Raw genomic sequence first — 15,195 nt, forward strand, 5'->3', positions numbered from 1 at the left:
CGATTATTCTTTAAAATCAAGTTATATAGTCATTATTGTTATTGAAACTGACAGCTGCTATACAGCTCGTTGAGAAATGAGGTTAAGTTGGTCGCTATAAGCTACGCCCTACGTCCAATGTGTCAGAGCCAACTTCGACCACGTTTTTATTTGAACGCTCGTTATATATAAAATTTTGATGATGCAGGTTCTGAAAATCAAATGTCCCGTGCAATGCTTTTAATTTTTACAGGGACTTTATACTAATTAAAAGAAATAAGAATAACTGTTGGTAAAATCTATTATTTTACATATATCTCTACACTTTTTTTTGTTAATGGTGGTTTGTTAAGGTCCTCTGTATAGAGTAAATAATTTATATTGAGATATTAAGTTAGGTCATTAATAAAAATAACAAAGAGTAGTGGCCCCACGATTGACCCGTGTGGAACCCTTGAACATTGATGTAATTTACACGATTGAAAGCCACAATAATGTACAAACGTATCTATTACTAAAATAAGATTTAAACAGAGATAACACAAATGATCGAGTCTTTTAGAGAAACTGGCATATACAACATCAACCTGACTTCCTGCATCTAAAGTTTCAACAATAAATTCGGTTTCCTCAACTAGATTAGAGGTAGGTAAACAACCACTCATAAATTCATGTTGGTATGGTGATATTAATTTTTCAATATGAAAATAAAGACGATTGTGTAAAATTATTTGTAAGACTTTAAAAAAGTTATTTATAATACCTATGGGCCGGTAATTAGTTACGTCGTTCCTAGTACATTTTGTAGATAATTAAGAAGATATAACTATTAAAATAATTATTGATGAAACATATTCTTAGAATTCTTAAATTATCTAATTAGAAAATTTAGATAATTACACAATTTTAGGAAACAGCCACTTACCTGGAGACCCCAGTCATAGTCGAACACTTTTATGCTTATTGGAACAAACGGATCTTCTATAGGCACAGTGAAGCTCTCGTCCCATACGGGATTTAGATCCCTATATACAGTTCTTGATTTATATACCAAGCGCCCTCCACATTTAAATTTTACATACGGATCGCTCAGTCCTGAAACAATGATGTCATCTTAGATTTCACTGTAGTTTATTTCACCCAGGGATTTGGAAAATATGAGAAAAGTTAGAAAATAAACGCACTGGAATTCTTTAACTCATAAAAAATGTATTGGTAGCATTTTATTCGTTAATAAGGACTAACTGATTTTTCATACTGTTTGGTTTATAAATTAATTAAAAAAATTGGCCATATAGGCGGGATAGCAAATTTTGATTTGTATATTATACCGATTATTAAGCATATAAATAGCAGTACAACCCCAAAATTCCGTGATATAATATTAAACCGTTGCGAAGTTATGGTAGGGGCCGCCACTGACAAAAACTGTACTAAAGTTTTCATCATATTTCGACATGTTTTACATACTCTTCAATTTTGAGTACTTTTTCGTTAATACTTTGTATAATAAATAGTTCCAGAAATATTATATTATAATACTCCCCAAGAACAGCACAAGATTTGTTGAAACCAAAATTTATATTATGCGACAGCCTAGCAAATGACCTGCGCCTTCGCCAAATATTCGAATAAAAAAGAATTTCCAATTCAGGTTTGTCTGTTAAGTACGAAAATATGGGGTGTTTTGTTAAAAATGGTATAGATGGCGTTGTCATTCACGCATGGATCACTTGTCAAAGCACTTGTCAATGCGTCTGATTTGCTGCGTATTATGAGGATTTATGTGAATTACACAATTTTTTTTATAAAACGCAGACGTCACTTTTGGGTTTAAAGATGTCGAGATGGGGAGTTTTAAAAGGAACACGCAGTATAATTCTCAATGTAATATCCACACAAATGTGCGGACATTAAGCATAATAACTAAATAATCACATTGTCCATAACATACATATACCATGTCCTTATAATACTGTACCATGATGTTAGACTAATCCAGTCATTATATGTAGATATGAAACAGACTGTTCCGGAAAAAATACTGTTAGAAGTTTCTCTGCGGAATATTGTTCGGAAACGTGTTATAGGCAAAATAGTTGGGAAACTTTATTTAAACAATGGTCAAAGTTATGGAAAAGTGGTTTTTTGACTCGCGTAAAAAAACTGTTATTTATAGCGAAAAAATGTTTATACAAAAAAGGTAGGTATTAAATAAACCTGTAAAATGAAACAAGTCCGATTAAATTCCGATAATTTGTTTATGCGCAAGAGCTCAAAAATGGTCGAAAATGGGCGTTTTTTCCATTGCTAATAATATTAATTAATTCAATTTTCATCGCAGACACTTGTAATTAGGATTAATAGGATTTTTGAAGGTCTTTGCACCCTTAATAAGTGGTAAAAATTTCAGCCCGAAAGCTTCATTAGTTTGGCGTTGGCGGGATGTGTTATCTAAGACTATCTAAGAAGATGATGTTTTCAATTCATTATTCCCAAGATCACAGGCGTTGTAGAGTTTCGATCATTAGTTGCTTTTGTAACTAAATAGTTGTATTGACATATGCATTTACTGATAATTTAATTTTTCAAATTTAATTTAATTTCGTATAATTCCGCAAAAAAATGTATTATTTTTTCTCTTTCATTGTAGCAAAATTTCCTGATGAATTATTAACCTATGTCTACATTTCTCATTAAATTACCTGTGATTAAATAGTCGTTTAGGTAGTAGACAGATTGATCAGTTCCTTAAAATAATATCGTTTATTTTTTAATATTGATGTTTTTTCCAATAATTTAATATAACATGACGAAGTTTTATATGTATATGGTATTGAACCCACCAAAACATCATTTTCGTTCGCCCTGTATAATAAACCGAGATCGAGATGTACCTATTTTTTCAAGATTAACAAACTAGTGTTAAGAAAAATAATCGAAATCGGTGGAGATTAAACTAATATTTTTGCAGAATTTTGGTTTGCCTGTTGATTTACCGATAAAATGATGTGGGTACGGTAATTAGTCCCTACACTGTATTCATTGTAGAAACAGAATGACGTCATTAGGAGACAGTGATTCATTGCTGTCAAACGGAAGGTAAAACCCCATTTCGCAAGGAAGTGGCGCCTTAACAACCCTTCTCGACGTTGTCGGGTTGCCAGCGTAAAGGCTAAGTTATTTGTTTGGATGCTTGAACATGAGCAATTTGTACGTTAAAATATTAAAAGTTGTATATGTGTCAGAGAAAACTTCTTTAAAAATAAATGCAAGATATAAGTACACATATACTAATGTCAAAAAAATAAAAATAATTCACATATATGTTTACACTTGATTAATTTTTTTATGCCGCATCCAGAATGTAAATCTTCGTTGACTTTGCTCAATTTTACTGTCTGGCTGGTCACTGGTAAAATGGCTGGCTGTTTCATAAAATGAAGAACGTGTCCAAAATTGTCAAAAACAGTTAAAATATGTACTGAATACTAAATAAACACACATAAAAACTTTTTTATTTGTTAGTTCATGAGAAAATGTCTTTCTTTATATTTAACTCCTGCCTATCTTCAAATTCTTACGAATGTTACTATTTTCTCGGTTTTATTTGTAGAGAGTTACATTTTTTGAAAAATCTAAAAGTGGAAGATCGTAAAATAACGGAAAGTCAACGAAGATTTAACAATTTGGTCGGGTTTTATAAAACATTTACGTTAATTTTATAATTTGTCTACTTATGCACTACTATAACCACCTACTATCAAAATAAATGAAATAGACCCCTGAGTTTGGAAACCGATATTAAGAAAACATGGGGGCAAAAAAATTTGAAATTTGGATCATATATAGCCTCACTATTACTGTATAGTGTGCTATAATTTCAGTTACTTTCGTTATCCCATTTTTTAGTTATTAATCAAAATGTTGAAAAAATCACGGTTTACTGCCTTCAAAATTGATACCTCTCATTTTAACTCGTCGTAATTTTTTTGCTAATTGATAAAAAAATTACAAATTTTTACTGACGATAAGTCGAATTATTGTCTTTAGTACTGTGAAGATCATTTGTCTCAAAAGCTCTTCTTTCTTTATTTTTAAGCAAAACAGAAGGGAGTGCTTTAAAACAAGAAAAAAATTGACTCAAGTAGTAAATAATTGTAAACAACAATCTGAAAAAAATTGTTAAAATAATATAGTTATAAAGGCTTGTATACCCTGCATCGGACCGTGAACGTAATTGACCGTTCCGATACTGTTTTTAAGAATATCACATTTATAACGGTATTTTTTTTCAAATTGTTGTTTACAGTGATTTACTACCTATTTCATTTTTTTTCTTCTTTTTTTTTTAAAATGCAATATTTATGGAAATAGCACCCTTCTGTTTTGGTTAAAAATAAAAAAAAGAAGAGCTTTTGAGACAAATGACCTTCACAGTACTAAAGACGATAGTTAAGACTTATTGTCAGCAAAAATTTGTAATTTTTTATCAATTAACAAAAAAATTACGACGAGTTAACGTGAGAGATATCAATTTTGTAGGCAGAAAACCGTGATTTTTTCAACATTTTCATTAATAACTAAAAAATGGGATAACAAAACTAACTGAAATTTTAGCACACAATAGAGTAATAGTGAGGCTATATATGGTCCAAATTTCAAATTTTTTTGCCCCTACGTTTTCTTAATATCGGTTTCCAAACTCAGGGATCTATTTCATTTATTTCGATAACAGTTACTAATGATTAATACATAAACAGAATTTGTCAATTTTAAAATTTTATTTCAAAAGATACTTAGAACGCAAAAGTTTTTTATTTACCATAATATACATATTTTACAATCAATAGTTCTAGAAATACTATAAACAATAAATAGTGTAGAGACACTTTGATAATAAAATATTATTGTCAACATATCAAATTAAAAGTATTTGTAGTAACACAGTAAAGTCAATTAAAGCAACAAAAATCTCAATAAAGGTATCAGCTATTTTTTGTGTTAATGTTTGGTGAAACATCGAACTCATTACACACTTGTATCAGCTTGACAATCGCGTTCTTTACCCCTTTGTACTGCATCTTATAACGTGAAGAATTCGTCGCTCTTATGTGCATCCTATTTTTGAAATTTTCGAGAATCAATTCCTTCACGAGAATCTTCAACTCGTCTAGATCCTTTTTAGTCTTCACCTGCTTTGTAACATCTTTTAAAACCTCAAACTCTACTCGCTTGACTTCGTTGTGGGTTCTGTAGTACTCTTGCCGGCTAGTGTTCCTTATTTTCGTCAGCTTCTGCAGATATTTGGGCATGCTCCACATTAACATTTTACTACGGCTTACTATTTCTTCAATTTCGCGTTCTTCAGACGGTTCACTTGTCGTAGAGGTTTTCGGTTGTGGTTCGAGAGCCACTACTAGACCAACAGCTTGCATAAATACAGGAAGGTGGATGTTGTCTGTGGTTCCCATACTGTAGCTACCTCTAGGTGGTTTAAGCAGGAAATACTACCCTTAGGATGGGCAAGCAAAGAATTTTATACCTACTTAAGTAGTGGAATGCACCACATAAATTAATTTGTACAGTAAATCCTAAATTTTAATCCTTTTGCATTAATTACCTGTCTCGTAATAATTTATTATCCACTTGTAAAGTGTTAGAAATATAGCAAAATATTCTTTAAATAAGTCTGATGTTCTTTTAGTGTTGAACATTGGGAAGTGCGAAAGGTAATATACTTTTGAGTGTAAATTATGCAAAAATTTTAAGTAGCCTTTGATTTTTGGTTGTTTACTTCTTATAATGCATTATTACAACAATAATGTAAAACTATATCTGCCAATATATCCTTATACAGGATGTCCCTGAAAAGGATGGACAACGCTTGACCGCAGGTTCCTTGGATGAAAATAAGACTATTTAGCCTAACTTACCTATATACAAAAGTGCACGCCTACTGAGATATAGCCTTATAAATATATAATAGATATAAATAAATTGTTAAGTGTAGTTGTATTTGCGAATAGTAGGAGATTACCTTCACAATATTTTTACAAACAGATGGATCGGAAGGAGAGGCTTTATGGAATGACCAGCTAGGTCTCCAGATCTAACCCCATTCGTTTTTATCTATGGAGTTATCTGAACTCCAAAGTCAACTTAAGTAAACCGGAAAAATTGAAGAACTGAAGACTAGAATTGGAGTAGTAATACAGTAAATCTAGTCCCAAACGTTAAGTGAAGTGTTACGAGAATTTGAAGTTCGACTTGCCTTTTGTCAGGAAGTTAATGGTCAATAATTTGACCATTTAATTTAATTTGTTGTTCTGTTTTATAAATAAATAAATAAATAAATAAATATATAAATAAATAAATAAATAAATAAATAAATAAATAAATAAATAAATAAATAAATCGTAAATTTCTCGATAACTGGTGAGATTAAGTATAGGACATGGTATATGAGACATACTTAGAACTTGGTGCAGAATTCAAAAATGAAATAAATAAATAGGTTTTTCCATTTGAAAAAATGAAGTTGATTGTCATAACTTATTTTCGGGCCACCCTGTGTATATGTTATCATAAAAACCGTGGTCAAATATAAATCAACGTGTCCGAGCGTTTAAAAAAAAACAAACCACTGAATTATTTTAAATGGATTTGTTCCAAACCACGCGTCCTGATTGTATACCAAACTTTTGAAATATCTGCAATTTATTACGAGATAAGTACTTGAAAAACTGTAAACAAATGTTTCTGCAGTGACTTAGATAAATTACTGACTTATCTACAACATTTGAAAAGAAATTATAAGAAATACATCCACATTAATAACAGACCCACAAAAAAAAAGTTGAAAATACCAGAGTCTAGACCCACCTATCCTTATGTATTTTGACGCGCTGAAACCGAATCAGGGGTCAAAATTGCTCCATCACACTCCAGTTTTTTTTTTAAATCCCGAAAAACTACCCCAAAAACACGGAAAATCTTCAAATTCTCGCTTGAGCACGGGTCCGAAGGTTGAAATAAACGTGAGAACCAGCACAATAAGACTATTTTGTATGTATTTTGACAAGCTAAAACCAAATCCTCAGATACAATCCCTGTTTAGAAAATTAAAATTTAAGGAAATGGAACGCTGGTACCAAGGACGATGGGATGTTAATATGATGACAGATTTTTGTTGGATGCTTAAAAGGGAATCCGAGCCAGATAGCAGAAAATGTCCAGAAAAGGTATCCACTACACAGTTCTTTTGAAGATAAAAGAGTACGATAAAAAAAAGAGAGAATGTTAAGATCCGAGTCAATGGCACGCGATTTTCTGTATTTTTGTGATGATTTTTTCGAATTAAAAAAAACTGGAGGGTGATAGAGCAACTTTGGTTCCGGATTTGGTTTTAGCTCGTCAAAATACATATAAAATAGTCTTATTGTGCTGGTTCTTACGTTTATTTCAACCTTCGGACCCGTGCTCAAGTGAGAATTTGAAGATTTTCCGTGTTTTTGGGGAAGTTTTTCGCGATTAAAAAAAAACTGGAGGGTGATGGAGCAATTTTGACTACGGATTCGGTTTCAGCGCGTCAAAATACATAAGAATAGGTGGGTCTAGACTCTGGTATTTTCAACTTTTTTTTTTGTGGGTCTGTGTAATTAATGTAAGATTTTTCATTGTGTAGATACTACAATTGTATGAAATAAAATAGCAACTAAACGTAAATTTCTATTTCTAACAAATTCACGTACTTTTGGGTGTGATAATTCCGTTCTCAAAGCCGAATGGGTTTACCCCGGTTACAATTTGGCACCTAGTAAAGACCATCAATACTAAATCTTTATGACCTCATTATTTATAGATTATTATCTAACACCTTATTCCTCGAAAGGGTCTACCTACGATATTTAAATGATACCGCAATGCTTAAACAAGATATTTCTTCCTTACATCTCGCTCAAAGCAGTTGATGGTGCTAAGTGCGTGAAAAAGTTTTTTCAAATGTATACCATGCCGTTTAGAAATCACAACACCGAAGGACATGGCCGTCTCAGGTGCAACACTTGGCCTGGAATTAAGGAAGAAGCATCACCGTCGCCAGAGGCAAAACCTTCAAGTCGGGTGAATGTGTGGGGAAATCAAAGCTACGCGGATCTCATCACACGTGCCATCACCTCCAGTCCCCATCAGAAGTTGACGCTGACTCAAATATACGATTGGCTAATCGAAAACGTGCCGCATTTTCGGCAGAAAAGCGACAAGGCTAGTTCGGCGGGGTGGAAGAATTCCATAAGGCACAATTTGTCCCTGCACAGTAAATTCGTGAAGGTCCAGAACGAGGTTGCGGGGAAGTCGTCCTGGTGGATGATAAATCACCAGGTTAAGGAAAAGCTAGGTAGATATGATTTATTTTTTAATTATTACTTTTATTTATTTATTTTGTCAGTGTTATCTTCCATGTAGTCGAAACTCAACGGTTTTATAACCTAAACCAGTATCTCCCAAACTTTTTAAGATATAAAAATTGAGGTGTCAAATTAAAGATCTTTTCAAGGTTTTCTCTACTAGCTGTTTAATTAAATAGAATTTATTTGTTATGACAAAATGGCGATTGTTCAGTATTATTCTAGGTACATTCTTTAACACATTGTACAGGGTGGTTGGTTTTCGATAGTTTTATAGATAGGGTACAGCCAAAACGGTGATAGATACAAGAAATGTGATATCGATGTCCCATCCTTTTCTTTTGAGTTTACTTCGCTGGTGCCAAAAGATCTTGGCTAACTTGATTAGTTTTAGATATACATTTTTTTTTTTTTTAAAAATCGTCCATTAACCTCTCTATGTTCATTGTCACTAAATTTAGAAGAAAAAAGGTTTAACATTATTGGTTCTATTTTTATGAGGAAGCCATTGGTGTACTCAGATTTTTTACAAATTGCACAGTTTTTCCGATATTACATAAACATAGGTTATTTAAAATTGGACACCCTTCAAAATTTATAAAACCAAGTAATAGTCGTTTAACAAGCTTTCAGTCAATCAAAAATAAATTAACTGTCAATATTAAACAATAAAAAACGAATACTATATAAATCACATGGCCAACTGAAAAAATACCTATACATTTTTTGCATTTTTCTTTACTTAGGCAAATAAAATGTATCTATTATTATATATGGCTGAAAAGGTAAAAAATGCTATTCATCGGGATGGCCAAATACAAGGTGTTCTATTTAAACAAACTATGTTTATGTAATATCAGAAAAACTGTGTGATTTGTAAAAAATATGAGTACGCCAAATGGTTTCATCATAAATAATAGAATGTTCAAACTTTTTTCTTCTAAATTTAATGACAACGAAGACAGAGAGATTAATGCAAACGGTCGATTTAAAAAAAAAACCTTGTATATCTAAATCTAATTAAGTTAATCAACATCTATTGGTACCAGCGAAGTAAACTCAAAAGAAGAGGACGGCACATCGATATCAGACTTCTTGTATCTATCACCGTTTTGGCTATACCCTATAAAACTACTGGAAATCTATCACGCTGTACATATTTATAATACCATTGAGGTTGAATTTTATATATAGGTCGGTAGCTTTTGCTGCTATACAGGATGTTTAAAAATTCGGTAAGAATAATATGATAAGATTGATATCTCGAAAACTGTCAGAGGTAGACGAGATTAAATGGGAGGAAAATTGCGTAAATTAATATTATGTATTAATTTCTCTAAGAGAAATCGAATATATCTTTAATAGTGCTGAGGCAGGTATTCCGAAAAGTGCCCAAGTTGCAAATTCCGATGCAGTTTTCTCGGTTTATGTGGAAACCTATATGAAAATAGAAACATTTTCTTAAGGCCGTTTTTCCGCCTCAATATGAATAAGGAATTACCTTATTATTCATCTTTCAGCAATCATTCTCAGTTTTTTTAATACGAACATGTTAATACAGAACTGTTTACAAGCCACGTGACCGTCGAGCTTAGGTAAACCAACATTACAGGGCTGGTACTGGTAGCGAAAATTTCCTAAATCCTGGTGTCACTATTAATGGTTCGTTTACACTGAACCGTGACAAACTGTTACGTCTACGTTCGAGAAAATGGGATCACTCACTGGTTGAATAGAATCTCGTGAAAAATTACCCCAATCAAAGCCGGCGAAACAGAATGTTGTGTTTTAATGAAATTTGATCTTATCGTTTTAATTTTACCGAAATTCAGTTGTCAACGTGAAGGAAATAAAATTACTAGTCACGTGGCTGGTAATCATTTATGAAGGCACTACATATATGCACTCCTTTGATTTGGTTATTTTATTCTAAGTACAATGACATAAATATGTTATAGTTCAGTGACGTTTTTGACTGGAAATCTCATTGTCAGTGTCACTTTGTTTTAGAGATATTGGTACTTTTAAAATTACAAAAGGTATTGCAATTACTACTTGATATATTTCTTCAACGTTTACCTATCTATACCTATATTCTAATACAAATACAAAAGATTTTTTTATTTTTTGCTACTGTAAAAAAAATCTGTATTAAAACTACAAAAAGAATATTCGAAGATATTGATAATTCATACTTAACAAAATTTAGGGAAGATTTAGAGAACAAAATTGTAAAAAAAATAAAATCAAACAACTTGAAAGAAAAATAACACTGACCATAAGTGTTGCAGTACAAATTTGCTTCTCAATACAGAGATCTCGGAAACGGTAAAAGATACGAAGTAGGTATCTTAAATGGGGGAAAGTTGCATAATCAGGGGACCAACATTATGTCTCTAAAAAATCAAGACTAACATGATTAATTTTCGAAATATTTGAAAAAAAACGAAATTTTTTAAATCCGTTTTTGTTTCATTTCAGCTTTGTTTGGGGAGGTGATATTGAAAAAAGAACACTCATGGCAACTTTTTGCCCTCTATCGAATGGCATAATCAAATTTTATATGTAACGTTTCGTCTCTCCAGGACCATCATCAACTTCATTTTTTTAAATAAGACCCTGGAAATTTTATTACATTTTTTGCAAGCCTTTATGACCCCCAATACTATACTGCCTCAGCCCGAACCCGATTCAGACGTTTTGTCTCAAAAAATTCATCCTCAATGTATTCGTTCCCAATTTATATAATTTTCTGTTTAGATTTCTGTTTCTCGAATTATCATACACTCTATGACAAATTTATTCTTAAAAACGCGTATGAACTACCAAAACTCGAAATGAATATTATATTTTTTAAAGTTACAGTAAATGTTCAAAAACGTTTCCGTTTTGGCAAATGTTGAAAATGAAGATAAGCTTAATATGATCGGAATTTATTATAACTGTAACCGCAACTGTGAAAGAGCATGTCAGATGTATTTATATGAATATCAGGAAAAAAACTAGATCGAAATTTGTATGAATTTTGAGCACTCGAGAACCCTAGAAATAACTATGAGCACGGGATTAAAACTCTAATAATCTTTTATTGTAACGTGTGATGATAATAGTTTAAATAACTAGGTGGATTTCACAGGGTCTAGCGACACTTAGAGTGTACAATAATTAAATAAACATACAAATCTAAATAAAAAATTTGTTTCGAGACAAAACGTCTGAATCTGGTTCGGGCTGAGGCAGTACAGTATTGCGGGTCATGAAAGCTTGCAAAAAATGGAATAACATTTTCAGGATCGTATTAAAAAAAATGAAGTTGATGATGGTCCTGGAGAGACGAAACGTTACATATAATAATTGATTATGCCATTCGATAGAGGGGAGAAAGTTGCCAACGGTAGAATGAAACAAAAACGGATTTCCAAAATTTCGTTTTCTTTTCAAATATTTCGAAAACTAATCATGTTAGCATTTATTTTTTAAAGGCATAATGTTGGATCCTGATTATACAACTTTGCCCCCATTTAAGCTACTTCGTATCTCTTACCGTTTCCGAGATCCCTATAAAGAGAAGCGAATTTCTAGCAGCCTGTATATTATACATTATTAGACTCAAAAGAAAATAGGGAGTAATATTAATAAGCTTATATTTAAAAAAATTGCAAAACAGTGTATAGTTAAATGAAGGTGCACAAGTGATACTAGAGATTTTTTATGAAAAAATAAGTTGATTTAACCTATCATACCTATGTCCCAAGTAGTGTTACCAGATCTCCGGGTTGGATCCGGAGTCTTCGTGTTTTGATGGAACATCTTCAGGCTCCGGGTTAACATATTATTTCTCCGGGTTTCCTGGAAAAATCTTGAGTTCTTCTCTATATTCCGTTGTTTTTTTTTAGACTTCAATTATTTTCCGCTCCAGGTGTGTCACGAAGTAGATATTTCCTGAGTACGTCCTTTTTTAAGAGTTCGATTTCTTCGAAAACAATTTGACTCCCTGATTTTCTGAGACCTTTTTTTTAGGCATTAATTTCTCCGGGTCTGTCATGAAATAGATCTGGTGACCCTAGTCCCAAGTCGCATAATAAAAAAGATACAGGGTGTAAAATTTAAAAATAAAAATGGGTAAGTCAGGGCGCCCTCTGCAGGTAATGTTGTGCATCAACTATTTTGTGAGCACTCGCATACAGCTTTTAGTAACAAAATATGAAATATTGGACTTTTTTTTACAAAAAAGGTATACTAATTGAAAATGGCAACCGTTAGGGATATATTTTTTAGGGTTGGCAAAAAAGTTAATATACAGGGTGAGTCAGAAAGAATGGGTCAACAGTAAACTGGAGATACTAGACACCAAAATATTATGTTTGAGCTCATCATGCATTATACGAATGTCGCTGGTTTAAGAAATACAGGGTGTTCAAAGTTTAAATTTTATTTTGAAATTTCTCAATAATTCAGAAAGTTTTGATGGCGTGACTCTGAAAATTGGTAGTGTTGGGTTATTTGGTATGAGAAATAAGAATTTGAAGCTTATTTTGATGTTACTCGTAGAGGGCGCTAGTTTCGCCATATTATTTAGGTAAATCAGAACATATTTTTCTCACCCTGTATGTTTATTGCATAGCATTGCTTGCAGAAGGCATCCTGTCCGCGACAGCCAAAAATGATTATTACATTACTTTTCCCACTCTGAAAAAAAATTATCGCTAGAAAATTTGACACTTAACTGACTAAAACTTCCAGAAATTCTTATGGAAAAAACATTTTTTATTTTTGACTGACATCTTGGATTTTTTTTATTGTGCGACTTGAGATATAGGTATGTTAGGTTAAATCAACTTATTTTCATCTAAGGAATCTCTGGTATCATTTGTGCACCTTCATTTAAATACACCTTGTATATTCCAAAAGTATAGGAAAAATGACAATAAATAAGTGTTTGTTTCTAATTTCGTAAAGCTTGTTAACATAAAAAAAAATGACAGAAGTACGTACTAACAAAGTCTCCTCAAGACATTAATACATAGCGAATTGGGAAATTTTGCTCCAATTTGTAGAGAAACAAAATCTATCGACCCATATCAAATAAAAGATAAGTGTTAGTTTTATTTACTAATATTCAAAAATCGTTAAGACTTGTTTGTTAAGACTATATAATATGTTTTAAACAAAATGAAGGGTGATACCTACTTAAATTTATTTGGCGGATATTTTTAGGGAGAAGAAGATGTTCCACAATGGACAGCCAGAAAATGGAGAGAAAAAAGCAGAACGTAAGAAAGAAAGTGGAAACTTTGAGAAAAATTAAAGAGGAAAATGTTATGAACTGTCCTTGGTTTCAACGAAATGAGACTCCTCAAAAAGTTGCAGTTCAAACTTTCGTCCAACCGGGTCCATCCACAAGTTCTTTCGGGGGTAACAGACATTCTGTTCCCAATGTGCTAGCAGACCAAAACTACAACCACATGGTGGCCACTTTCCAGTATGGGATGACTCTCTATTATCCATCTACATCAATTTCTCATACGAATAACTCGACAACCAGTCTGTTGACGAACAATGTAGCTTTACCTGCATCAAGTACAGGATCCGTACAGTCGCAGAATTCTACGAACCTGGATGACCTGGATCTAGATCCGATTCGACTACCTTTTGAAATTGATGTAGAGGGGATAATTAGGAAGGAGCTTGAGATAGATGGCCGCCTAGACTTTATATGAATGAAGGAAACAAAATTCTCGTAGAGAACAGGAACACTTGTAATTATCACGAGACTTTATTTTTTTTGTTTATAAAAAGACAGTTAAGTCAACGTTTTCAATTAGCGAAATGCTTGTCCAATCGTTCTAGATAAGAGCATTTCCAGATAAACCAAAACAATTTTGTGAATTTTTTCTTCCGATGAAGATAGACAAAAAGTAGTTAAGGGCTGATCAATAAAACATTTTCAAAAATCCACACAGTATTAGAACAAATGGGTAGGGGTATATACAAATTTGAGGAAATCTCTTTGTTTTTTTTGGTGATCATTTTGAATGATGACGTGGAATAACCATTTCGGAAATTTATTTATATATGTAAGATGGTTCTGAGGAACCCAGTGGCTTGCGCAATGTTTTTCTATAATTTTAGACGTTTCAGTTACATCACGAACTTTTTTAAATTGAATTATATTTTTAGATATTAGAAATCTACGTAAAATTTACTTACAAAATATGTTAATATGATGTTTATGAAAGAAAATGTCTCGAAAATATCTGACATATTGATGAAAAAATACACCCACTAAACTTCCATAAAATAATTAAATTACAAAAACATCATTTTGAAATTTATACCATAAAAATGTGTGAATAAGAAGTCTTCTATAAAACAAATTTTAGTTTATAATTTGAAAGATATGCAAAAATGTACGCAAAAACTGTATGAAAAACTTCTCTGCATTCTCTGCAAAAATCGAATTATTCTTACAGCCAAAAAAGTTGTTCAGTATCAGAAAAAAAACATCAAAATATCGAGATCCAATTTCCACTATTCGATTTTTCCTCAAAATTCAGTCCTGATATCTCAACTACTTTTCGAAATATCTTCAGAAAACCTTCTATGAGTAAAGATATGCAGTTATATGATTCTTATTAAATGTTACTTTTATTTTTTGAAAAAACGTCATGGCTGACTAGATATTTAGAAAAATTCGAATTCAGATGCGTGTAGCTCCGTTACTATTTATTTTACAACTGATTGTCAAATTTCAATAATTCAACCGATTTTTGCTCGTAATTTGTTTGCCCGGAACGTATACCTATAT

The 15,195-nt window shown here is 32.1% G+C and overlaps 1 protein-coding gene across 2 annotated transcripts in view; it reads right to left on the reverse strand.

Moving 5' to 3' along the window:
• LOC108904847 (multiple C2 and transmembrane domain-containing protein) overlaps positions 1–15,195 on the reverse strand; it is a 248,046-nt gene that overhangs the window by 59,384 nt on the left and 173,467 nt on the right. For both annotated transcript variants that reach the window (XM_018707542.1, XM_018707541.1), the window contains exon 6: positions 905–1,074. In XM_018707542.1, the coding sequence (XP_018563058.1) occupies positions 905–1,074 (170 nt within the window). The remainder of the gene's footprint in view (positions 1–904; positions 1,075–15,195) is intronic.

The sequence above is a fragment of the Anoplophora glabripennis genome, unplaced genomic scaffold (genome assembly GCF_000390285.2).
Source record: "Anoplophora glabripennis isolate ALB-LARVAE unplaced genomic scaffold, Agla_2.0 scaffold104, whole genome shotgun sequence".
In the NCBI taxonomy this organism is placed as follows: Eukaryota; Metazoa; Arthropoda; class Insecta; order Coleoptera; family Cerambycidae; genus Anoplophora; species Anoplophora glabripennis.